General features: G+C 36.6%; 1 protein-coding gene across 9 annotated transcripts in view; it reads left to right on the top strand.

Moving 5' to 3' along the window:
- The window catches only part of RBMS3 (RNA binding motif single stranded interacting protein 3), a 763768-nt gene that overhangs the window by 480492 nt on the left and 255296 nt on the right, over positions 1 to 27980 (top strand). For all 9 annotated transcript variants that reach the window (XM_017868338.1, XM_017868350.1, XM_017868345.1 and 6 more), the window contains exon 6: positions 17719 to 17798. In XM_017868338.1, coding sequence (XP_017723827.1) covers positions 17719 to 17798 — 80 coding nt within the window. The remainder of the gene's footprint in view (positions 1 to 17718; positions 17799 to 27980) is intronic.

The following is a 27980-nucleotide window of genomic DNA, read 5'->3' as shown; positions in this document are numbered from 1 at the left end:
CTGTCAGTCGGCCCCACTACTGCACAGCTAGTGAATGCCAACAGAGTACCTTGCCTGCGAGGGGAAGGATCAGAGCATAAATCAGCCAGAGTCTGGAGGGCCATGACCGTGCGTTCATGTTATCCATTTCCCACTCCCAGAAACATGAGACTGATTGTCCAGCAAAAATCACATTGAGAGGGTGTTAGGAGAGGCCAGTAAAGAATGACCCAAAGTGGGGAAGCAATGGTTGGGGGGCAGGGGGAGGCGGGTGAGCATTCACCATTAATCCAGCTTCAACATCTGGGAACATAGAACCTCTTTAAGCAATGCGTTTACTGTCCCCTGGTGAGCTAAAGAGCGTGAGAGACTGCAGAACAGAGAGACCTTTGTGTTTTGTAGTATTTTTTGCCCTTCTTTAATACTCTTAATTTGATTCTCATGGAGCTTTGTTTGAACGACTTCTAACATATGGGCAGCCCTGTGTTCTACCTCTCCCTACTGAATGTGCAAGTTTTCTAAATAAATCATTTAAGTTTTTCTTTCTTTTCATTAAGTTAAAAAAAGCTGGTTATAGGCATACAAATACTAGCCTGCTTATTAAATATCCATCAGTATAAATAGCAGATCTTTTTTGCGTTTTCTACTAATAACTTTGAATATTGTTAAAATGTTATTTATTTACCTTCTACTGCCTGGTACTTCTTGTTCTCTATCTTCTTCCATCTGCTGAAATATAATGAGACCACAGAAACAGAATAATCATATGAAAATATGGGGATTTTTAAGAATATGTTAAATAACTATTTTCTTTGAAGGCAAATATATGACTCTTTAAAATGCCCATCAAGTCTATCAAATTTTTTTTAAACTGTTTGGAATTGTTTGGAATATTGTTTTGACTGTATCTGTCTTGAATCCATCACTGCAGTAACAATTTCTCGCTTGCTGTTTTGGCAATCCTTTTGCCATTATTATTTTAAACACATGGAACCGGGAAATCAAAAGCGACTAAGGAAAATCTCTAAAGTGTAAACTTAGTGATTAGTAATCTCCAAACGACAGCTGTGTTTGTACAGAAACAGGTTACAATTGTGTTTTCTGAGATTGAAGAGAATAAAGGTTGTATGTTTCATTCTTTTCGGTAATTTTAATTCTTCTTCTAATTGCCATCAGATGTGGTCTGCTGGAGAGTATACTCCTGGACCCCCTGCAGCTTCTTCATCTTTTTTCTTCTTTTGTGTGTCTCATCTTTTAACTTCGTTTGTTTCTTCTCCTTGCCTCTTTCTCTTACCATCAGAAAGTCAGAATCACAGCTGGAGAGTGTTAAACGTTCTACTTTCTTTTTCATACATGCAGAGCCCTGGGTTTCAAAACCCTAACCAACTAGTGATCCAACTAAACAAATACATTGCATCAAATAATTTGTTATTCTGAAATCTCTGAGGCTCCAGTCTAGTTGTATATATGCCTTTATAAAAATCTGATGAAGGGGATACAATATATACTTTATTGCTTTATTATTATAAAATAAAAATGACCACATACCAAATAATGCCCTCTGTAAAATGGGAAGAGAGTTCTGAAAAATCATTTACCTCCATAAAATGGAATGGAGGGAGCTTTGTTACCTTCAGATTAGAAATGGTGGCCATTCAGTATGCTTAGGGCTCATAAGATGTCTTTGACCTGTACCTGCTGTAAACACAAAGCATGACAAGGACTATTGGAGCATCCAGAAAAGTGGGGGCGTTGGAGGCAGCTAGTCTGCTTCTGGCCAATAGAAAAGTAAGATGTGGAAATATAGCCCAATATCGTTTGGACCACAAGTTTGAGTCTCTTTTATTTAGCATATTTTCTACACTCTCAGCTTTCTATGAATTGGGCTAATACATTTATTCTCTGTATCTCCATGGTTATAAACATGGTTCTACATGGGTCTGAAATAACTTAGCTTGCAATACGATACAATACAGTTATATTGTAACATAATATAATTATAATTATAAATTATATTAAAGTCATAATATTCTAAAGAACAGGATGATTCAACAAGTGACAGCAACTATATCAATAAGTTGACTGAGATTTGGCTCAATAAGATATATATATATGTAATAATTTCATTCTTTCTTTTAGTTTATCCAATAAATATGCTTGGTCACTATTATCCAATACTGGCTTGGTCAGTATTCCCGTAATTGTTACAGATGAAGTAATTCTGAGATGTACACACACAAAAAACAATATCTGCTTTTACAGACCAACATTCTACTGGCTTGGGAATGATGCAGGATTTTTCTCCTTAGTTCAACTAAATCTGGGTTCTTGTCTCATGACCAGGAAAAATTAGGCATGTGGATACATTGAAGGGTGAGAAGGTCAGAATTTATTAAGCGAAAGGAAAACTCTCAGCAAAGAGAGGGGTAGTATAGCCCTAGGTAGTATTGGAAAAGGCAACATTTGATTGGTTAAAAGGCATTATTCAGAAAGAATCAATCAGGAAAGAGCAGGCAAACAGGGGCAGAAGTTTTCCCTCTGAGTCACAGCTTTCAGTCAGAACCAGCAGTCACATCTTTCAGCCTTCAGGCTGTTTCAGGCTTGAATGTGAGGTTTCACTGGGTACCCTTCCCTATCTGTCTAGGTATTTGTCTGCCTCCTGCCTCTATCAGGGAGATGACAATAAGTATGTAATAAACAAATAATCAAACATCAGATAATGAAAGTATTACAAAAACACACCAAACATAGGCATGTAATAGAGAGTACGGGGCAATAGGAAGCAAGAGTTGAGAGTTATGTTCTGTTTTCAGAAGGAACGTTGAAACTAAAATACAAATCAGAAACAGCCAGTCAAGAAAATTTCTTAGTGGGAGTAGGGAGGGAAGAGAACAATCCTGGCAAAGAGAAAAGGAAGTAGAAAATCTAAGGTGGGGCCAAGTTCGGCACGTTTGGGAAATAGAAAGGAAACAAAATTGTGAAACACGGAGTAAGGGGAAGAGATGTAATAGGTAATAGAATCAGCCTTAACTAATGAGATTCAGAAAATATGATTAAGTACAGGGTTTATTTGAGCTCAGAGCTTGAAGACGGCCACTCAAGAGCTTAGATTCAAGTTGCCCTGGATATACAGTCCAGTTAGCAGTAGTTACAAGTGGATCTTGAAAGGAAAAAAGAAGAGGCAGTTTTTCAGTTTTTAATAAGAATATACATTAAAGTAACATAAGCTATTGATTGGCTATACATGGTTCTTTGTATCACAGATTCCAAGAACATGGAGATAATGGTAGAGGCAGCTAATTAAGAACAAAAATGTCTTTAAAAAATTACCCTGGGCAGGGATGCTGTGAGGAGGGGCATGACCGAAAGTCTCATACTCTTGGCTTTCTGGATAGAATAAATTTTGCATACCTCACAGAGCTCAGCCTGATCTGAGCTACTTTTATTTTCTCATTTCCCTCCATTTCATCAAGATGTTTTGAAGAAAGCATAGTAGATGAACTAAAAGCATTTTGACTCCTTAGTCCTGCATCATTAGGAAGGCTCATTCCCAAACCGTCCTGTCCCGCCCAAATGGGTTTGTGGGGAAGAGGCAGGGGAGACAATACATCTCGGTAAGAAATTTTAAGTGTGCCCAAAGCTGAATTGGAATGGTATCACAGGGTGGCAAAAATGAGACTTTAGCCAAATCTCAGTCAACGTATTGGTATAGTTGCTCTCACTTGTTGAATCACCCTGGTCTTTAGAATATTATGACTTTAATTTTCTCAGAAGCAGTAAAATAATGAGAGATACATATTGCACATAAAGATTACAATCAAAAAGAGAACATGTACTCCAGAATGAAAAAAGAAACCTGTTCCGCTAATGAGTCCACTAAAAACATCCTGAAGAAAATTAAACCCCTTTCCTTTAGAGACTTATAGCCAGGAAATAATTCTGGATTTAGTCTAAAATATAGGAAAATTATAAAAACTCAAAAACAATAGTCAGTGCTGGAATCTAATAGCAGGTGTGCTATAGTTTTCTTCTGAAACATAATTTTTCTCTCTCCAGTTCCCCATGTAAACCAAGGATAATTCTTAGTCTAATCAATTTATTTACAAAATAAGTTTTAGTAGTATACTTTGCCTGATTATTTGTATAAATTATAACAAAAATAATGAATGGCCATATAGGCTCCTTTAAGTTGGCTTTGCTAGAACTTTTTCATAAGGAATCTCAAATTACATTTCTGAAAGCCTCCGAAGGCTAGGGAAACAAGCCAAGGATTTGTCGTCTGGTTGTGCCTGTAATACCTGTATGAATTGGGTAAAATCCTCTCTTCTTGAGGTCCCAAAATATCTTGAGGTTCCTGGGCCTGCCAGAAAGTGATATTCTTTACTTATCATAAGGTCAGGAACCTTGTAAGAGAACCATGTAAAAATGTATAATGCCAGTCTTTTCAAGGGGCTTTTTATTGGGTTTATAAAGTCAACTACAATTCCTCAAAGCAATCTGGTCATATCTAAAAATATGCCATTCCAATAAAAGCTTTGGTAAAATTACCAGTGTTCAATGTGTCCTGTTATCAAAAAAGAAATATATTGTTATTGAACTTATGCAAATAACTATATTGCCATAAAATGAGAATACTCGTTATGAGTTTCCATATTTTGAAGAAATCAGCTAAAGAGAAAGGTAAACATTTCGATTTTGCTTGCAAATGTATACTTTACCCAGTTGCTATAAGCTATGAATAGCTGAAAAGAAAATAAGACAGAATATAAAAGAGTCAGTAATGTTGCAAATAAAAAAGTCATAAAAATCATTTTAGTCCTCTAACAGTTCAGTAAATTGAAATAACTTTTGATTGATGTTGAGTTAGCAATCTTCATTAATATATCAGCGCTTTAATTAGAGTTCTGGAAGATTTTACTTAGTCCAAAGGTAAGATCGCTAAAGTTATCAGAAATCTTTATTCAAAATTCTTGTTGGGGTTCTTTTCCACGAATTTCCTTGAAGAAGAAGTAAATTTTGGACTATAGCTGATTATAAATAACTTTTGAGAAGACTTAAAGTGAAACAATAATTGTTTGTGGATGACAAAAGAGGATGTTTTAGTGGATTCACCAGTGGAACAGGTTTCTTTTTTTCATTCTGCAATACATGTATACTAATATAACTCAAACCTATTTTTCTAACTTTTATTTTAACTTCAGGGGCACATGTGCAGGTTCGTTATATAGGGACACTTGTGTCATGGAGGTTTGTTGCACAGATTACTTCATTACCCATATATTAAGCCTAGTACCCATTAGTTATTTTTCTGATCCTCTCCTTCCTCCCACCTTCTACCTTCTGAAGGGCCCCAGTGTGTGCTGTTCCCCTCTATGTGTCCATATAAACAGTATTTCTTATTTGACAATGCTTCTTGTATGATTTTAACATACCAAATAAGCGTTATCTGTCTCTCCTGGACTTCCAGGAGTTCCTCTTTTATGTCCAAGTTAGTACAGATCAAAAGATAATTTTAGAATTTGAAATTTAATTTTTGGAAATATTCAAAGTATTAAAGGTTTAAAACACTCGATATTGAAGTTAAAAAATGTTTAAAACACATGATCAAAATAGGATCAGAAGTCAATGCATAATAATAGTCATTTATTTTGTGGAAATGATCATTCAAAGGTTTCAGAAAGCAAAATTTGTTATTATTTGATAGAGAAGATTTTTAATACCCAATCAAGGGACCTAATAAAGACAACATGAGGGAAACTCTCCCTGCAACTTAATTATTTTACAGTTTACTCAAAAAGTAAACAAATCTTTTACTACCTCTTATTAATACTACACAAAATTCTTGTTCTAAGGAGAAAACCAAGTTTTACTTTTAGTGTATTGTCAATACTAAAGCTAATTTTAATAAAACACTATAACCAAATCCATCCAATCTCAATCAGTTTTGAACTCACAAGATAAGATTTCCATAAACCTTTTATAACTCTTTGTAATTTTCTATTAAAAAGGATCAGTATTCTGAGAAAACCCTGTGGCAACATAGGGGCACAGACTGTGGCCTTACACCAGGGTGCTTTTGATATTAATGCTCAATTTTTAGAAAAACATATACATAATTTCTTTCTAATTTTAGACAACTTGAACACACACAAAATTTCTTTCCCGAGATTAATCTTCTGCAAACCCTCTACAACTTGCTTAAAATGTTCTGCCACTACCTAAGCAAAAATTCTATGGATAAATACCTTGGTATTTTCCTGATCAGAAGACAGCTATTTTCACTAAACCAACAATATTAAACTAGTCTTATTTACCAAAGATTTACTCAAATCAAGTGAACTAAAAGGCACTTGAGCTAGTTTTGAGACAGGATAGTTCCCTTGGTACCTTTGTGGGACTCATGAAGGGGTGGCTCGGTTAGGCAGCCCACAGCACTCAAACCCCTGGTGGGAGGGTTAGCAAGCAGGTGAGCTGGTACAGGAGCCAGGGCGAGTGCCTTTGGACGCCTGCAGGAAAAAGCACTGTACAGGCCCATGGCGGCGCCTAGGGGTTGCCTACAACCCCGAGAGCCCCAGAGGATGTGTGTTACTATGTGGTCCTTTAGCTTTGTCATCCATGGGTGGCTTAAGTGTTTAATAGCTTAATTAGTATGACAGCCTCTTCGCCCTCACCTCGATTCTTGTCCAGCATCCAGGAGGAGTGAGGTCACACAAACAATTTGGAGGGTGGTGAATGTGGAGGATTTCATTGTATGGTAGAAGTAGTTCTCAGCAGGAAGGGGAGCTGGAAGGGCAATAGAGTGGGAAGATAATCTTCCCCTGGAGTTGGGCCATCTGTGGCAGAACTCTTCTATGAAATTCTGCTGTCAAGCCATCCCTCTGAAGTCAAGCTGCTTCTCTCTGACATCCAGCTGGTTCCTCTTTTCTCCTTCTCTGCCAGTGGATCTTGGAGTTTTTATGGGTAAAGGGTGGAGGGTGGGGCAGGCCAGGGTGGGAAAACAGGGATGTGAAGTTCTCATTTAGGGCCTTGGGTCCAGGCTTGAGGGTGGAGCCCTCTCCAGGGAACCACCCTCTTCTACCCAGTATTTCCCTGCCTCCTGTCTGTATGTAGTTTCTATTTTTCTGATAAAATACCTGATTTAACCACTTACATTTTCTTTAAGACAATTAATTGGAGGTTGTTTATATATGTTGGTAGTAAAATGTCACATACACATGCCACATACAAACATATAGACATACAGGACACATAGAAGCAAATTTTGTATTAATAGCTTTATAAGGTTTTCCATTTGCCAGTTTGCAAATAGTTTCTTTCCCCTTTAGACTGTCAAGCCCTAAACAATTATTAGCTAGGCTATCATAAATTTACAATCCCAAAGACATGACTCTTTGGTGAAAATTTACATCCCAAAGGCACAGAACTTAGATCTAAACATCATTATTTACTGAGACAAAGAAGGGCATAAGTAAAGGCCTGGTCAAGATAAGATTACCAGTAAAAATATCTTAAACCAAAGTAAGGTGTGTTTTATAAACTTTAAGGCACTGTTTTTCCTATCATAAAAGTTTCTAGTAGCTTAGGTACAGTAAGGGAGGTGCTTCTGCAAACAGAGATTTCCTTTATATATGTAAATGTATTTTACAAAGAGTTTCACAATGGCCAGCTAAATGCCAGAAAGTCATATTTTGGAGATCAATCTAGTTAGACAGGCGGTATTTTCAACTTAGCTTATGTATTGATTAGATTACTCACTTCAGGGTTGAGCCCTTTAGTGAATAGCAAAATGAAAGCATTTGCAGTTTGGGGGGCCTAATATTTACATATGTGAAAAGCAGGCAAAACTGAAAGGCAGTGTACCTAGATATTTAAAATTGAACGGTCCCACTTTTACACTGAATTCTGAGATGAGAATATTCTCTTTCTCAGAAGAGAGAAATGCCACAAGACCAGGCTATGCAATATTTCCACAATGCACCTCACTGCAAAGACATTCCCTCAAGACTGGTAGGTGACCCAGTGCCCATCAGCACACTCTGTGATCAGAACACCCTCCCACAGGAGGAGTTTTATGCCTTGAGGGAAAGTGTTTCCTCCACCTTCAAGTGTTCAAACCTGTCTTTCTATCTAAACACCCGAAGAAATGAGTAGCCCCGTACATTTATAATCATTCACTGCAACTGATTTCAGCTACTTCAGAAACCACAGTTTTTGCCAGTGACTTGTCAGCCATTGCACACACAAAATTCAAGTTGTAATAGTGCAGAGTAACCCCTGGAACCCCAAAAGCTAAAGAGATCAGCTACCACTTCTAACAGCTCTTGAAAATCTTTATTATTAGACTCAGTTATGGAAGTACGATTGCCCATAATTATACTTTTTCTTGAATGATCAAAAAGACCCAGTTAGAGGAACTTTAGTCACCCAAGAAGAATGTTTAGATTTGTCAATATAACTGAACTGTGGAATCTCACCAGTTTTAAAGATTACAAATGTTTCACTTAAGCCATAAGATTACACTTTTTCTTTTCAGAGAGAAACTATTTTTTCCCTGACCAAAATTTTAAATGAGATAAAAGATGGAAAAACTCCTTTTTTTTTTGAGACAGAGTCTCACACTGTCACCCAGGCTAGAGTACAGTGGCATCATCTTGACTGACTGCAACTTCTGCTTCCCAGGTTCAAGGGATTCTCTTGGCTTAGCCTCCTGAGTAGCTGAGATTATAGGTGCCCACCACCATGCCTGTCTAATTTTTGTATTTTCAGTAGAGACAGGATTTCACCATGTTGACCAGGCTGGTCTGAACTCATGACTTCAAGTGATCCTCTTGCGTTAGCCTCCCAAAGTGCTGGGATTAGAGGTGAGAGCCACCGTGCCTAGCCAAAAGATGGAAAAACTCTGAGAATTAATTCAAAATAACACTAGTTCAAAAAGAAAAAGTGAAAGTCACAAATCTGCAATCAGCAGAAACTCTAGAGAATAACAAATGGAACTCCTACCTTACAGTGGAGCTTCAATTCCAACCACGTTGAGGCAGGAATGTGTGTGGTTTCAATAAGTGAATTGGTCTGAATCTTCAACCAAGAATGGAACATTGAAATCTGAGGAGGGCTTACCCTGTTGACTGACCTCCGTTGACTCCAGTGAGGTTAGATGAATGAAAGTTAGGCTCATACCAGGGCTCCAGCTGTCAGCAAATTGAGGGAGATCACTGAAAGTCTGCTTCAGGTTCCACCTGAGTCACCAAAATGTCCACCTTACATAACATAAGTACAGATCTTATTTGAGCTCAAAGTTTGAAGATTGCCACCCAGGAACCTAGATTCATGTTGCCCTGAATATACAATCCAATTGGCAATAGTTACAAGTGGGTCTTCAAAAAAGAAGAGAAGTTGTTTATCAAGACTTTACATTAAAATAACATAAGCTATTCATTGGCTATTCCTTGTTCTTTGTGTCACGAATTCTAGGAATATGAAGACAAAGAGTGAGAAAGCTGGTCAGGAACAAAAATGCCTTTAAACAATTGTCCCCAGGCATGGGTACTCAAGGAAGAGAGCCATGACTGAAGTCCTGTACTTATGTCTCTCTGGGTCTGATAAATGTTGCATATCTCACGTTGTTCAGCCTGCTCTGAGCTATTTTTCTTTTCTCAATAATATCTAGGAATGAAATATGGCTGTAGCTAGGAGATTGATTAAAAGTGGTAATGTATTCCAGAGTCATTTATGGTATGACTTTTCTAGAGCTATACTTAATTTTCACTAATTTTCTGCCATTTCTTTATGAAAATTCCTTCTAGAAATATTAGTCTGGCTAAAAAAAATATATTTAGATAATTATGCATCTATATGAGTACACAGATGAGTGTCCCTACTGGGGTAATCAGGTAATCCAAGTGAAAGAAGTAGTTTCTAGATGGAGTATAAGGCAAGCTGTATTTCTTATATGCTTCTTGAAACACACAGTCTTTGGGATAATTCTTTTACTCCTATGCTGTTAATAGCTTTATGGTGTAGGCATCAAGATGCTGAATGGAGGCAGAGTTTCACTCCATATGATTCTACTGAAGAAAATTAAAGAGTATTTACAAAATATTTACAGAAGCAGTGTTAAGGGAACTGGCAAAGAGATGTTGATGTTCCCAGAGAGGAGCAACAGAGGGAAACCCTTACCACTCTGAGAGCTCAAGGAGTAACCAGATGTGGCTGGGCACAGTGGCTCACGCCTGTAATCCCAAGCACTCTGGGAGGCCGAGGTGGTGGATCACAAGGTAAAGAGTTCAAGACCAGCCTGGCCAAGAGAGTGAAACCCCCATCTCTACTAAAAGTACAAAAATTGGCCAGGCGTGGTGGCAGGTGCCTATAATCCCAGCTACTTGGGAGGCTGAGGCAGAGAATTGCTTGAACCCGGGAGGTGGAGGTTGCAGTGAGTCAAGATCGGGCCAGTGTATTCCAATCTGGGTGACAAAGTGAGACTTCGTCTCAAAAAAAAAAGGAGTAACCAGAGCGGTGTTTCCAAAGTTCAGTGAGAGCTAGAGCCTCAGAGGAGGGCTTGCTTGGAAGGACTGTAGACAGGGAGGGATGCAACACCTACTAGACAGAAGTGCCAAAACAGGGAGAGAAAGAGGGAAAATCACTCAGATTTCTCTCTACTCTTGCCTTTTGAAGTTCTTTCAAGCTTCCATAGGCAGAACCCAATGGAAAACCAGTAAACAAAAGAGCTAAGATTACACAGTTGAGAGAAGGGTCACTTTCTTGGGGCATAGAGCAGGACAGAGAGGACATCTAGGAAAGGGTGAACAGAAATACACCACTATCCCTGTATAAATTAAGTTAAATACGTTTTCTTTTCTCTTAACTATTAAAAATAAACAATGCAAGTTCAGTGACAAACAGCACCTACTATTTTGCTTTAGGATGGGCAATTGATACAGATTGGTAGGAATAATAGCAAAGTGGCTTCGTTTAAATAACAAAACTGCTCTTTTACTCTATTCCATGGTTGCTGTGATGTCTTTTTTTCTGACACCAAATGTGTGGGTTTTTCTGACATCAAATACCTTATTTCTGCACATCAATTCTCCAATTCTCTGACATCAATTGGATGTCCTACAATTTAACTCAGTTTTGACACAAACTACCTGATCATCATCAGACTCCACAGATGTAAGGACTCAGTTCCACACCAGCTGCAAATGGAGTGCCCAGGTATATTAGTCCATTCTCATACTGCTATGAAGAAATACCTGAGACTGAGTAATTTATAAAGAAAAAGAGGCTTCATGGACACACAGTTCCACATGGCTGCTGAGACCTCACAATCATAGCAGAAGGTGAAGGGGGAGCAAAGGCATGTCTTACATGGCGGCAGGCAAGAGTGTGTGTGCAGGGGAACTGTTCTTTATAAAACCATCAGATCTCATGAGACTTACTATCCTGAGAACAGCACAGAAAAAAAAACACCCCCATGATTCAATTACCTCCTACCAGGTCCCTCCCATGGGACATGAGAATTGTAGGAGCTACAACTCAAGATGAGATTTGGATGGGGACACAGCAAAACCGTATCACCAAGCTACCCACATTTCTTCCCAGCAACTGCAAAATGTGGGAGTACCCACAACTCCCCAGTTCAGGTTTAGTAACTCACTAAAATGACTCTCAAAGCATTTTATATTTACCAGTTTATTATAAAGGATACAACTCAAATGAAAGAAATGCATATGGCGAAGTATCAGGGAAGGGGTGTGTGGCTTCTGTGGTCTCTCTGAGCTCACTATCCTCCTGGCATATATCAACGTCTTCACCAACCTGAAAATTTCCTGAACCTTGTTGTTTATATAGGTTTCATTAGGTGAAACCTCTAGGTTTGATTGATTAAATCATTGGCCCTTGGTGTTTGAGTTCAATCTCCAGCCCCTCTCCATTTCTCAGAAGTCAGAGAGGGTGGGGCTGAAAGTTCCAACCCACTAATCAAGTCTTAGTCTTTCTGGTGACCAGTCCCCATCCTGAAGCTACATGAGTGAGCTCATTAGCATAAACTCAGATGGGGTTAAAAATAGTCTATTCTGAATAACACAACATACCCCTATCACTCAGGAAATTCCAATGGTTTTAGAAGCTGTGTGTCAGCAACCTGAGAAAAAGACTAAACATATTTTGTATTATGTCATAGTTGCCATGCAGAAAGCATGGGTTAAACTGTCCCATCTATTAAAAGGAATCATAAATTTCAATTTTCATGTGAAATCTCTGAAGTTTCAAATGTTGACAATCATTTCAAAATTTCCAAAATCTCTTTGCAGTCCAAATGGAACATATCTGTAGACTGGGTTTGGCCTGTGGTTTCCAGTTTCACATGCCTGACACAGAACTGCGTAACAGGAGTTTTCAACCCTGGCTGCACACTGAAATCACCTGGGTAGCTTTGAAATCTTTGTACCTGGGCCTCATGCCAAAACAATTAAGTCAGAATCTCCTGGGCTGGGCCCCAGAGATTGGTATTTTTAAAAGTAAGTTTCTGATAATTTTAATGTACACTGATTTTAAAAGTAAGCTTCTTATTTTGGAATAAGTTTACCTTCATATGAAAGTGTAATGATAATATAGATTTTCTGTATACTGCACACCCAGTTTTCCCCATTAACACCTTAAATTACCATGGTACATTTGTCAAAATTAAGAAACTGACATTGGCATATTACTATTAACTAAATTCCAGACTCTATTTGGATTTTGCCAACTTTTTCTTTAACATTCTCTTTCTGTTCCAGGATCCAATCCAGTTACCATATTGCATTTAGTTGTCCTGTCTCATCAGCCTACCCTGATCTGTGATAATTTCTTAGACTTTGTCTGTTTGAATAGTACTGGCCAGGTATCCTGAATGTCTCTAGATCTGAGTTTGTCAGCTATTTTCCTCATGATAGGACCCTTATTTTATATGGGTTTTGGGGGAGAATACCACAGAGGTGAAACACCCTTTACATCTCATATCAGGTTATATTCCATTTTTGAAAACAACTTCTTGAAGTAATAGTGGCTGGGTAGAGTGGAGCTAGCAGGACCCATCCTACTCTTGAACAGATTGAAGTACATCAGTTAGTAGAGAAAATCAGGAGGGATGACATGAGGTCAGCAAGGGAGCTGCATCTCTTCCAAATAGTCTCAATTGAGAGTCCTGAGACAAAAGTTCTATTCCAGGTTCATCCACTGACTAGTTTTTAGAGAAGCCAATCACAGTCTTCTAGTGTTACTTTCTTCATCTGTACAATGTAGAAGTTGATATCTGAGGCCATTTCCAGTCTTGAAATTATGTGATTCTCAAGCTCTGGACTGTGTTTTCATTAGTCAAATATTGTCATCCACAGTTTCATTTCCTAAGAGGAATGTGTTGTAATGCTGAGCAAGATATCTCAAAATGTCTGGTTTCTACAAAAGGGCATATAAGGGAGACCTCTCAGCTTCACTGTTTGGTACTGAAGCCACTTGTATCCTAAGAATGTCAGGTGCCTGGCAGGAAGAAAACAAATTGCAAAAACTGAGAAGAAAATTCATCACATTCATTCATCTTTGTTTCTAGGACTCACCATTTTATTCCTTCCATTACAATGGATTAAGAAGGAAATGACATAATTTGTTTTTGAAATGTCAGAAGGAGTGCACAGTTTAGTACTTTAAAAAATATTTTAATGTTGACCCTGTGCATACGTAAATCTTACCAGAAATGAGGATGACTGACTTACAAAGTCAGATACTCTAAGTTGCCAATAATTTGTACAGAGCCTGAGATTGCAAAACCACAAACATTTCACAATACTGGAAACCTCTAATTAACCATAATAAATGACAGGATGGATTTGTTTTAAACACATGGTTAATAATGCTTATTGCTTTAAGACCAAAAACTGTGTGATTCTTTATGGAGGTGACAGAGGTAGGCTGCAAATGGTTTTGCAAAGTATATTTCTACCTCTGCATATTTAGTCTGACCCAGAACATTCTACTAATATTGTATCAGCCTCTTATCTGATGTAATTTGCCTGTGGGAATTGTATTGGCTGTTAAACTAGCTCCTCTTAGTAGCTGTTAAAAAAAAAAAAAAAAAAGGAAGAAGCAGCACAATTCTGTGGTGTGTTTCAAATGACTGAAGTCAGGTTCCTAGGTACTGAGACAAGAAAGAATGTCAAACAGGACCTTTAAAGTGTATTTATATTTAAACATCAGACCTAATAGAAAACCCTGAAGCTTTATACAATGATTAGAGCCTTGTAAGAACCTAATTAATGTATTGTCAGGTGAATGGTTGGCCTGGCACTCGAGCTGTTCTGAGGGACGCAAGGGGTTTCAGGTACCACCTAGGAAGAATAGATGCAGTTGTAGTGATTCAGTGGCCCATCTGAAAGGGACCTATAAAGGCAGCTGTGTCTGGCGTGCTGTCTTTTCAGACTCACTTGATAATGCTAGTGTCAGTTTCAACTGAAGCGTGTGCCAGATTCCAGATAGCTTGAGCTGGCATTTCAGAGAGGTTAATTATGAAACTTGAGAAGAAAATGGGCACATTCTTCCTAAGATGGCCATTCAAATATAGTCTCTTTCCTGCCCCACCCCCCCAGAGCTTTCTTGGTCTCAGTCTCACTTTTGTTCTGCTTCCACATAAAATGCATGAGGAACACTGGGACTTTTCCCCTTGGCAGCTCCTATATTGCCATCTTTGCTGGGACTGCTTTGCCTTGTTAAAATGTGCCCCGTGTATTAAAATGGAATTGTCACTGCTGGGTGGTGCAGCATAACATGGTTTGACACTAAGCGCCGGCAGCTACAGAAAACAGACTTTTATTGCATTTATTCTTTCAGAGACGGGAGTCTCTAAAGGCTCACAGCAGACATTCACTTAGTTAAATCTGAATGAACCCAAAGTGAACAATCTATGCTGCTGTCTTTGTGTTCATAGAAACAGCCTCCATCCAGCTTGATATGACTGTAAAACAGTGTTAAGAAAAGACGATCATACTTAGAATACAGAAGGGAGGACTTGAGGCTTTCAAACAAGAACAAAAATATTTCAAGTGGGTGGAGTGGGTTAGCCACTCGATTTTCTTTTTTAGCTTCCTCTCTATTCCCTAAAATGTATTATGTAGAATAAACACACACACACACCCCTAGTATTAGTCTTCATTTATGATTCCATGCCATTTTAAGACAAAGAGAAGGGATTTGATTTGTAGGACTCTTGCAAGCAAGCTTTAGATTCTTAATTGCCTTTTATCCAGGCGAGTACCCAGAGAGAGACTGAACAGAGAGGGGGCTCTGAGGCATAAACTTTGCATTCTGTCGCTCTCCTGGAATAAAAATTCCATAAAGTAACATCTGTAGTAATTAAGGGCTTGCATTTCCTCTCCCATTCATGTCTCTGCTAGGAGGGAAGGTTATTTTCCCTAAGAGACAATAGTGGATCCGGTGGGAAGAGAGAAAGAACAGTTAGAATTCTTTTCTTCATGGAAATGGAAGTTTTATACTTTAAAAAACAAAAAAAAGAAAGATAAAAAAAAAATGAAAGACTTACAGTAAAAGGTTCCACTGGAAAGGAATCTTGAAAGAGTTAGGAAAATTGTACTTAGCTGTTCCAAAATATTTAGAATGAGGAAAGATTCCTCTTGCCTTTCTTATCCAAACATCTTCTGATATAGGGGAACTTGTGAGTGAGTAGTAAACAAAATACGGTGTGAGTTTTTATTTTTTATCTATCAACATTGCATTCTGAAGATTTTTTTTTTTTTCAAAATAATACTTATGTGCATCCATTGGGTCACCTGATGATATACATACTGATTGTTTACGTTAAGTTAGTTTCCTGCACTCTATTATCATAGAAGGATCAACTACATAAATTAGGGTGAAAGATAATAATGTAGATCCCTTTGTTAAAAGCACTGTTAAGAAGTTCAAGGCGGCGACAGCGGAACTATAAACCAAGTGCAGGGTTGTTCTAAGTGTGGGGCTCTGTGTGAAGACATAGGCCTCACTCCTGTAAATTCAGCCCTGCTTGGCGGTAGAGATTTGTCATATGTATCAATACAGAAAGATGCATACTCATCCCATGCTTCATAGGAATGTGCATCTGAAAACAAAACTTCTTCAGAAAATAATTATAGCTCCAAAATGTAACTTGTTCCTGATATCATCTTCAAACTTGTTAAACAGGTGATACAGATGCCCTGACTTCCTCTCTCAGTTAATTTTTAAGAATTTCCCAGGCAAACCTTCCACTGAGCAATATGCTTGCTCCCTCTACCACATTGTAATAAGGACGCATGCCCTCCAAGCTGCCAGCTCAGCCCCCTGCCCTAATTACTTCTCCAAAAGCCTTTCCTAGATTCAGTGCATCTTCTCAGCATCATCTCTGACTTCTAGGATTCCTCTCATATTTGAATTCTTGTAACTGTAATAAATATGTATAACTTACTTCATATTTGTTAATATATTTTTTTCATATCTTGTTTCCTTTGCCATGTAATATGGTCCTGTAATATGGCCATGTAATATGATCCTGAAATACACATAAAATTTAAACATAGGAAAGTTTTACAACTTGGCGTTGATGGGCACCATTCTAAGAAAGCTCATATTAATAACAGCAGAAAATCTAAAATTATACTTTGCCTTTTGAACAAATTTTACACATTTCATACACATTCTTTCATGTGTATGTGTGCTGTTTCTTAAATTTATTTTTGCCTCTAGTATACTCTTTGGAAGACTTAATTTCCTTTATTCAGAATTAATCCTTAATTATTATCCTCCCCATCCAAGCTTATAAAATAATAAAGGCCAGATATTATTCATTATTTGGAAAATTCTACAAATATTACTGTACTTAAGATATGGTAACATTGCCAAAATTTAAATTATGTTGGTCTGGCTCAAAATGTTCATGTTTCAGGTTGTATGTGAGATGCCAAAATTTGGCACAAGAACACCAGTTTAGGAATATTGATAACATAGTATGAAAAATAAGATATTGTCCAAAATTAAATATTGAGAAAGTACAGAACCTAAGGTTTGTATATATACCTTCCTTCAACATGTAGGACCCCACCTAACTCTTTGGGTGTCTTACATACAGTGGATTTTCAATAAAAATGTCATAACGCTGACGACTACATTACTATACCAATCAGTCCTTTAGGCTGCAAGCCGTTGAAGTAAAACACATCTTGTCGACTTCTTTTGTGGAATCCATCAGTAGTATAGCTTAGTAGCTATAGCACAGGCTTTACTGTTGCAGAGGTGTTAGTTCAAATCCTAACTTTACCTCTTATTGGAAAGGTAGTTTATCTGTCTAAGCCTCAGTGCCCTTATTGATATGAATGACAATAACAAGATCTACCCATCAGGTTTGGTAATTCATCATTCAACAGACATTTGTTGAACACTTTCAACTGCCAAACATTGCTGAGTGAATTAAAATAATGCCTCAGGGTTACCTCTGAGAGAAGGCTCAGAACAGAGCCCTCCACATAGACACCTTTCAAAGAGTGAATAATACTTTCTCAGCATTGATGAGTCTGTGATGTTCTTTTATTAATCTGGTCATCATGGTCATGACAAAAGTTGGCAATTGGGGTACATTTCTCAAATCAAGTATTTCTATGGCTTTCTGGTTTTCCTTTACTTCTTAAGTTTCTTTTTCTTGACAGCCATATATGACCTCTGGTTTACCTTTTTTTTTCCCAGAATGGAGTCTACTGAAAAATGTGAAGTGGTAATTCAACATTTTAATGGAAAATATCTGAAAACACCACCAGGCATCCCAGGTAAGAAATGTCACTAATGAGTCACTAAATGATGCCGAGGCTTACATTGCTCTTATTAAAATAAGTACATGGTAGTGCCTTTGTTGATCACTGCAGATTTGGGGAGTTTTCTTTTATTAATGTGTATTTTTAAATAATACTATGTAGCAACTCATCTTTCTCAAAGACGTTTTGGTAATTCTTCTTTGGCTTTTTGAACCTCTGCTACTAATTTTCTAAAGTGGATTAGAAGAAAACCATAGCAAATAATAGTTAAAGAATGATGTGCTGGAAGGGATGGAAGTGTATGACTCAGCATTAATATTAAAATTCCAATTTCTAAGTTACAAAACACCTAAACAATGATATTCACAATGAATCCCACAAATTGATGCCAGCCCTGAAACATTTCTTACCAGCCCATGACAAGAAAAGTACAGAAACTGAGAGAAAGCATTTAGAAACTTGTATAACGATTTGACAATGTCATGAAATCTGAGTGCATAATTTTCTTTTACAAAAATATTGGTTACTGACAAATTGGAAATTTTAGAAAATACTGTCTATTTATCAGAGCTAGTTTGAGAAACCCCAATCTGAACTATCCCAGGGCATTTCACACTTCCCAAGGCAAAATTCCTAAGGTTTTATACACATCATCAAGTGTTCTAATTTTATACTATTAAGAATTACATTAAACATGAAATAATTGGATTTATTATGTGTATCAGAGCTACAAATGCCAGAACTTGAGGCGGTAATATATGTGGAAGGTTTTAATATTAAGTAAAGTTTTAAATATAATTTCTATATAAAAAATTAACAATTGAATGAAGTATTAAACTAAGAAAAATTACATAAATAAAGAATCATCTGAATAAGGCAGGTTGGTTTATTTGTTGGTATTTTATATAGTTAGTCTCAAAGGAGACTAAGGCGACTTCTTTCATCTTACAATACGTGACTTTCATCTTTATAAGCTTGATTTCAATAGTGTTTGCTGTATAATGCATCTACTATTTAAAACCCATCAGAGAGTTCAGAGGTTGAGCATTTTAGTTTCTTAAAATATATTGAGTTTATAGATAAGAGGAAGTATATACAAAAGAGAAATATTTTGTGGAGGGTTTTGTAATGACTTGCTTTGTTTAAGGGGGATGTCAAGAATGCAGAAAGACTCTTCAGACAGACAACTTGCATAATCTGAAAATCTAAAGTAGCTGATTGCTGGCTAATCAGTGAGTCAACATACAGTGAAGACTGTGCCTTGATTTGGTTAGCTTCCATGTGTAACGTTCCCTTGGGAACTGACTGCATTATGATCCAGTTGGAGACATATGGTGTTGTTAAGAAAAGAGTTAGCAGTTTTCATCTCAGCATGTTAGCTGCCCTTGCATTTTAGCAGAAATACTTTTTTTTTTTTTTTTTTTAAACAGACATTTTAAGACACTTTACTCAAACCTGTCATCGAGTAAAGGAGTTGCGTTGCTTGTGGACTTTCCTCTTATTTGTCCTATTTTATCCAACAGAGACCTATCTATATAGAAGTTCAAACTAGGTGTAAATTATATAATTATATAAAAATAAAAATGAGCACACTGTATAGAAATTATGGATGATTCAAGTTTCAGGACGTCTCAATATTTTGATTTGTTAAAAAAATTGATATGTCACAAAGACATATTAAAAGCCTTCTTGCCCTGATTGATTTGAAGGTATTTCATTTGGTTTTCCCCGTAGAACATATTGCTGACTAATACAATTTAATGCTGAAGACAAAGAAAGTCACTACAAATCCCCAAATGTCTGGGCATCCTTCCAGAATATTCAGGCTGTGATATTAACCTATCTAATATCATAGCTACACCCAATGGAAACATCGTGAATAGCAGGAACTTGGTTATGAGTTTTCTCACTCATTTTTATCTCCTGGGAACAAGAAAGACAAAATAATTATGTTCAGTTATAAAACTCTTAGGAGAGATAACTGTATGCTTCTGAGATTTCCACTCATCATAATAGAGCTAAATACACAATATTGATCATCATCAGTGCTTGAATCTGCTTATTTATAAATTACTTTGAAAGTTAGAGTTGAATAAAGGCTTCAAATGCTAAGTAAAGACATTTAATCTTTGATACTTAAATTAGGTGGGGAAGAAAAGAGGATATAATACAAGATATGGGTATTTTGAAAGGTAAAGCAGTAATTTGCCCTTGTTGAGTATAAACAATTACTAAGTCACGACAGGTATAACTACAATTTGGGTATATGCCGTCTGCCTTTATTGGTCCTCATTAACTTACTACCTGGAAATAGCTGAAATCTTACTTTCAGAAATATATGTCTTAGCCAATATTCAGTTCCATATTTACAACAGGGAGTAGGATGTCACTATGAGCTATGGCATCAGATATTCATACTTTTTTTTAAGTGGCCAATTTCCTAATCTTTTTCATTACTTTAGAGAGTGTGTCTTTGCTTGTGAATATCCTCAACTATAATAGTGTGACCCACTGAAAACTAAAATACAATATTTAAAATCTGAAAAATCTCAGTGTTCTGCCTTATCAAGATTTCACATGTTTGAATTCAGAAGTTTGTGGTTTTATAGAACTGCACATTGATTATTTAAATACATTGCTTTAAGGTCATGTCAATGAGGGACTCACAGTGATCCAATAATTATGACCCGAGATCCTCAGGCCTTAAGAAAGCTGTTGAAAGATTGAATATTATGTCAATCATCTTCTTCTCATACTAGAGCCCTATTGTATTAGTTTGTTTTCATGCTGCTGATAAAGACATATCCAAGACTGGGCAATTTACAAAAGAATGAGGTTTATTGGACTTACAGTTCCACATGACTGAGGAGGCCTCACAATCATGGTTGAAGGTGAAAGGCATGTCTCACATGATGGCAGACAAGAGAAGAGAGCTCATGCAGACAAACTCACCATTTTAAAACTATCAGATCTCATGAGACTTATTCACAATCACAAGAATAGCACAGGAAAGACCTGCACCCATGATTCAATTATCTCCCACTGGGTCCCTCCTACAATATCTTGAATGGGAATTCAAGATGAGATTTGGGTGGGGACACAGCCAGACTATATTGCCTACATTTAATATTACTCTAAGCAAGTACAGAGCAATTGGTGCCATATTCATACTGTCTACCTCTCTGTTTAGGGACAGTGTGGAGAAAACGTGCATGTGTTATTGGGCAAATATAATGGCATTCAGTTTCTGTCACTGTTGACAATGACAATTACTCTTAAAGGAGATGCAATGCTAATTATTTTCCTGAGATGATCATCTAAGTTTCCAAGTCCCCAACTGTGTTATTTCTATAAAAGAACAAGGAAAAAAAATCTATTTCAATCTAAAATGTTGACATTGCTCTGAATTTCAAACTCTAAAAATGTTATAGGTAAGGAAATTTGCAAGGACATGTAACCTGACCACATTTATGTTGCTGCCCCATTTCGATTTTAGCCATTGTTGGAATAATTTGCTAATTAAATATGATTCATGTTAGTATTCGGTTCTAATTCCTGACAGATATGTGAGTTGGAAGATAACTTTACAGATATCTTTTTGGAACATGCTTTATTTCTCTAGGCTCTTCCTATTTATTTATAAAATATCTTTTTTTAAATGAATGCATCATGGATCATTGATGTCTTTTAGCACATCCCAGAACTACCTCTGTTCATTTTAGATTATAATGTTATCCCCAGATTTTGGTTACCTGGATCAATGAAGCTAAATATACATGCCAAAAGTCAAATTATTGAGTACTAGTATACAGGAAGTTAACAAATATCAGTCACATGTATTGCTGCCAGCAGATGAGAAGGAGACCAAAAGCATGTGTTAAATAGTGTCAGTCATTTGACTGTTGTAGCCATCAGCAGAAAGAGATCATTCAGCATTTTCTGCCTTCCCTAGAGGGAAAAGAAAATACAGCATTCCATAAATGTTGCATGTCCTACATATCGATCTTGATGTTTTTCTGGACAAAATGAAGGATCATTAGTTGCTTGCCTGCCTAACCCCAGACACTTCTTTGTCCCATAATGAATTGCACAGCAATGTTGTATAGCCCCAAAGTGTTCCATTTTCAAACCTCTGGCAAAAGCAAAGGGTTAGTTCCCAGACACTTCAGGGATCTGCAGGGCATGGACTTGAAAGGCTCACTTTCAAAGAGCCCCCAGAGCAGGATGATACATCATGCGGAAAAGACTTTCACATGTAGGGACATGTATTGATGAACAGAACATGCAGGCCGGTTTGTGAAAAAATAAATCATGTTTTTCTCTCAAACTAGACATTTTTTTTTTTTTTTTTTCCTGTAAGCACGTGCTCCTATCAGTGGAGCAGTCTTTTCAGAATAAAATGGAATAACTAACTTCTGGCATGTTTTCCTTATTCTTTAGATAATTGTTTCTAATCTCAACTGAAGTAGGGAAAATTTGAGAGAAAGCTTAGCACATTATGGGATCTTTTAAAATTTAACAACTGTTGTGACTGACAGAACTTTGCACAAATAGTTATGTATCAGAGTAATAATATTTTCTAATAAATAAAACATGGGGCTTTTGATGTTTTGACATAGTAATTTTAACGTCGTGTGTTGATGTAAATAAAATGTGTATGACTATGTATGTATATGAATACTTTATGGGAGCAAGCAAGGAAAATATTTACAATATGATTTTTTAAATGATGAACACAAGTGCTCATATAAACTTAACATTCCTGCCAGAGTAAAATATTGACAACATATTTAAATGCAATTTATCTTATGTGATTCAAAAATCAGAATATGTAAGCAATAGATTTACAAATTTTTATCAGTGGGGAATGTTGCAGAGACTTAAAATCTGTGTTTGCTCAATAGTAACTGTCTATTAAGTCCACAAATACAACTATAGCTGAGAAGAGGTAACAAATAAAAAATGCTATGGTCTATAGTTGGGCAAAACATATTTCTTGATCGTTCTGCTCAGGTGGAGCACTGCTTCTCTCTCAAGGTTTCATCTTTGTGAAGGCAAAGCATCACTTGTATAACACACTTTGTGAACAGTGTAATCCCCAATTGGGTATCATTTTAGATTTTTCACTAGTCAAAATGTTTTCATTCTTAATGTTGGTGATGTCCTCAGATTATTTCTATGTATCAAACACACTTTGTTGCTTCATGATGAAGAAAACATCTTTAGAATATTATTAATGAACTTCACAGAGCAGCTGGACAATATCATGGTTAATGGAGTCTAAGCATCTATGTGAATTCTATGGAATTTGATTAGGTCAATCAGTTTTCAACCTTTCTATGGAGCTGCATCTGATATTGTGAAGGTAAAAAAGCTATGTGCTGGTAACTGATTAGATATATAAGAAAGGAAGAAGAGGTGATTAAATTTCTACATCTTTATATGAGAAGCTAAATAGAGAAGGAAAAAAGTTTCATCTTCAAAAGAATAGAAATCATTGAAATGAGTGTTTTGACAGGGCTACATCTACTCTACTCACCTGTGATTTCAGCTGCATAGGAGATGCAATTTAGAAGCATCTTACCTCATGTAACCACCTAGTTTCTTCACTTTTTCACCTCAGGACAAAATCTATAAAAGCTTGCTCAATGAGACAGACAAATGTCTTCCACAAACTTTGGGGGAATTATCACCCCCTGGGATAGCCTTCAATCATCAGGGTATAGGAGCCAGAAGATAACATTGGGTCTCTCATCCTTTGGAAGGATAATTCTGAGTCACATTCTACAGGGTTCCTTGAGAGGTTATCCACAGTGGTCACAAGCTCAATGAGGTTTCCTTTATTAGCATTTTTCCCCTTCCCCATCTTTTCCTTTTCTATCATATCAGCTTCCTGACATCAGCTCCCAATTAAACTACCTTCTCCCATGCTCTGATTTTAGGCAAAGTCAAATTCAAGTTGGGAGTTCTAAAAATTATGTTAGGGAACTACTTTTTGATTCAAAACCTCTGGCTATAAAGGAAGGTATTCGCTTCACTAAAGTAGTAAAGTGAATTTCATGGCCCAAATATACTGTTTTATGACTTTTATTTTAAAAGCAGAGATTATAAATCACATAGTAGGGTTAATGAAGGTGAACATTAGAGGTAGTAGTCAGGTAGCAAGCCAGGGTTGAAATTTAGCAAGAGAGGTATGGAAAAAGACAAGAAGGACAAGAAAAAGCCAAGAATGGTGGCATGGCCGACTTGAGAACAACTGAGGACATAAAGAGTTAGATGACTGATAAAAATGGAAAAGATTTAGGGAAGCCATAAAGCCAGTAAAGTGAAGGTGAGGTGCAGGCATAGACAATTATCATCAAAGAGAAGGTATTTTTTGAGGTTTCGGTCTTGGTTAAATGTAGAGGTGGACATCGAATATGACATCCAGTGTGTGAATGCCTACGGCTGGCTGAAGTCAAGTGAAGAAGATCTTCAGTCAAGCAGCTGGAGGCTTATGATTAGAAGGTTGGAAGGCCTTTCACTATTATCTTAAATTTTATTACTTAATGTCATACTTGCCTTGATTGCCTCTTGAAGTTGTGATCTTGGTAGCAGCAGGTTAAGTGAATAGTGACAAAGAGTTTTTCTGTTTATTTGTTTCTTTTAATTTACCTGATTTTGAATTTTCCAAAGCAGAGTCTTTTTCATTTTTTGTAGCTCAAGGGTTGTATGCTTAGCTCTGTAAATTCTCACTAAATACTCTTTGGAGTTGTATAGTTTCATGAGTCAAATGACAATCATACATATATTTGCTTTTAATGAACTTTTTGAAGGTATGGGGAGGATGCACAGCTCTGGGTAAACAAACATGCAACCAATTTGGGGAAAGACATGGAGGAAAATCTTAAAATATTTTTAAACATTTTAGTTTAAAAAATCTCCATATCTAAATAGAGAGAGAGAGAGAGAGAGAGAAAGAAAGCAAGAGCAAGCGAGAGAGAAATGTTTATAAGAATAAGAAACTTATTTGAGAAAATTCCAGTTACATTTTGGAAAGTCTAATTTTCTAAGACTGCTTTTCAAGGTGTACACTGAAGACCTAATTGTAGTTTCTTTAAATAACTCATTCTTGAACAGTGCAATGATGAATTCTGTTTTCTGTCATGGCAAATGGTCTTGCCTAATTATACTGGAATAATGTTTCTAAACTTTTTGCCACTGGAACTAGTTAAGCACAATGATTATGCAGCACTTTTGCTCCCCCTGCCACTTCTTCACATAAAAAGATAAATGTCTTGAGAAAAAACAAAAAAGAGAATTTCCTGTCTATATTATATCCCTTTTGGCATAATAATGTTGCTCAATTCTGCCTAGAGAAATTACCATATTAACTTATTATTTCTTTTATAATGCTACATGATATAACATACTCTATAGTTTTTAATCAGTAAGATATGGTTAATGCTTTCTTTACCATATTTTTTCATGGTTACATATAAAGCACCAATAAGTAGCAGCATAATGTGTCTGCAGTTTCCAGTTGGTTACAGAATTTGATTAAAATAGTTGTAATTTCATGGGATAGAGAAAAGGGATGAGGAGGTTTTCTATACATCTCCAAAATCATGAACCACCTTCATAACTTATTTCTAAAATACTGACTCCATTAGGGTCTGCACGAATTTCTGAACTGAAAATTTCACGTAAAAACTTACAAAATAAATAATAAAACACTAATTTTGCTTCTAACACCATGTTGGGCTTTGCCTTTTGTCAGCATTACTAATGAGTAGCTAAACCATTTAGTGTCTGTCTGGATGAGTCCTATTAGCAAGCTGAGAGTTGAGTGGCTTAAGACCAATTAACACACAAGCCAGAGAAACCAAATTGAATAATTAAGTTCTTAGTGCATTTCAGAATCTAGAATCTCATTTAATAGGATTGATTTAAGAACACATTCTAACCAATTTTTGTATGAATGGATAGTATTCGGAATTAAATACTTGCCACTTTCTCCCTGTAACAACCATCAAAAAGCCTGCTATATGCACGCCTCATTATTTATGATCTAATTTTTTAGAATGAAAAGTCTGCAAAACTTAATACAATATTTTAAGAGAAATGTGAATGAAAACAGTAGGCAAGCTCTGAACTAGTCATTTTGTGTTTATCTTATTTCTTCTTTCTCTGATTTCTTATGTCTTTCAGCCCTGAATGATGAATCAATTATTTGAGTAATATTTTAGTTATTTTTCAGTACAAAAAACAAATCTTTCATAGGAAATTGGCATGCTTATGAAGATTCATTTGTCCCATTAGATTGTGGGTTTTTTAAAAAAGAACTTTGATGTTTATCTCTCCCATCTTCCTTAAACAATTCAAACCCTTTGAAAACAACAACTGTACCTTACTCTTTCTTCCAAACATCTAACCCAAAGCCTGGCACAGAACAGTATGAATATCATTTGTTAAATAAATAAGCAAATACCTAGTTGTGGCAGACAGAATAACGGTCCTCTTAAGATCTGTAAGTCCTAATCCCCAGAACCTGTAAATATGTTATGTTACATGAAAAAGAGTAATCGAGGTTACAGCAGGAATTAAGGTTGCTAATAAACTGACCTTAAAATAGGGAAATTATTGTCTTAGTTTGTTCTCACATTGATATAAAGAACTACCCGAGGCTGGCTAATTTATAAAAAAGAGAAGTTTAATTGACTCCTGGTTCCACAGGGTGTACAGGAAGCATGGTTGGAGAACTCAGGAAACTTACATCAGGGCAGAATGTGAAGGGGAAGCAGGCATGACCTACATGGCTGGCGCAGGAGGAAGAGAGTGAAGGAGGAGGTGCTACACATTTTTCAATAACCAGATCTTGTGAGAACTCACTATCATGAGAATAGCAGGGAGAAAATCTGCCCCCATGATCCAGTCACCTCCCACCAGGTCCGTCTTCCAACATTGAGGATTGCAATTCAACATGAGATTTGGGTGAAGGCACAAATCCAATCTATACCAATTAGCATGGTTTATCTGGGTGGGCCCAGTGTAATTAGAAGCATCCTCAAAAGTGGAGGAGAAAGGTAGAAGAGGAGGTCGGAGTGTGAAAAGAATTAACCCAACATTGCTGGCCTTGAAGACAGGAGGCAGCCTTTGGAAGTTGAAAAAGGCAAAAAATTGGATTTCTCCCCTAGAACCTCCAGAAATAAACTTAGCTTTGCTGACACCTTGATTTTAGCCCAGTGAGATCTGTGTTAGACTTCTGACCTATAGAACTGTGAGATAATAAGTTTGTGTTGTTTTATGCCTCTAAGTCTTAGATAATTTGTTATAGCAACAACAGCAAACTAAATATACTAGTATAGAACTTGTATTCACTGAATATCATTCAGACTATTCCTATATTACATTATTAAATAGCCTCTGAAAAACTCTCGTAGTTTATCCTAATTTTTACCTTCTTTGTGAGGTTTTATTGAAGAAAATAATATTCAGTAATGCTTGTTAAAGCACAGTAAGAAACACTTTTTTTTAGCACCATCACAAGAGTTACAGGCACCACTGCAATGGAGTCTCTTACAGTGGAGATGAGAGATTGGGCTCAACTACGAATGCAGGATAGACAAGTGGAAATTTACAGCCAAGGAGCAGCATAGGAGGTCAGTGGTTGGAAAATTACCAAGAGGAAGCATCAGGGCTAAGATTCTTGCTGAAGACAAGCCAGGGTAATCAGACATCACCTAGAAGAAAGTTCAGTCAGCTGACTAAAGTAAGGCCTAAAAAAGAATCTTTTCAGTATCATTAGAGTTGCTTGTATGTTAAACAGAAAAAAAAAAAAAATCTTAATTATTTTAACTTCACAGTTTCTTTATACCTTCTCATAAGCACGTATTACTATAGAAGACTGTTCGGTGGCTGAAACAAGAGACTTTGGGAAGTCCTTATATATTAGAGCACATTGTTTTTTATTCAAGGAAATATAATATGAACTTAAACTATCTGATACCATAAGTATGTCAGGGAAATAATCCTAATTGCTAATGTAAATCCATGCCAATGTATATCTCTTGGGTCTCAACCTTAATACTTGCTTTCAATAATTCCTATTCTTGAAAAATTATTAGGGCCTAGAAAAACAGAATGGAGCTCCTTGAGGTTAAAATCAACTTTAAGTTTTAGATGATTATATCTAAAGCATAGATCATGCTCACACCC

Source organism: Rhinopithecus bieti, unplaced genomic scaffold, assembly GCF_001698545.2.
Source record: "Rhinopithecus bieti isolate Rb0 unplaced genomic scaffold, ASM169854v2 scaffold_60, whole genome shotgun sequence".
Lineage (NCBI taxonomy): Eukaryota > Metazoa > Chordata > Mammalia > Primates > Cercopithecidae > Rhinopithecus > Rhinopithecus bieti.
The sequence above is the reverse complement of the archived record's forward strand: the minus strand, read 5'-3'. Positions and strand labels throughout refer to the sequence as shown.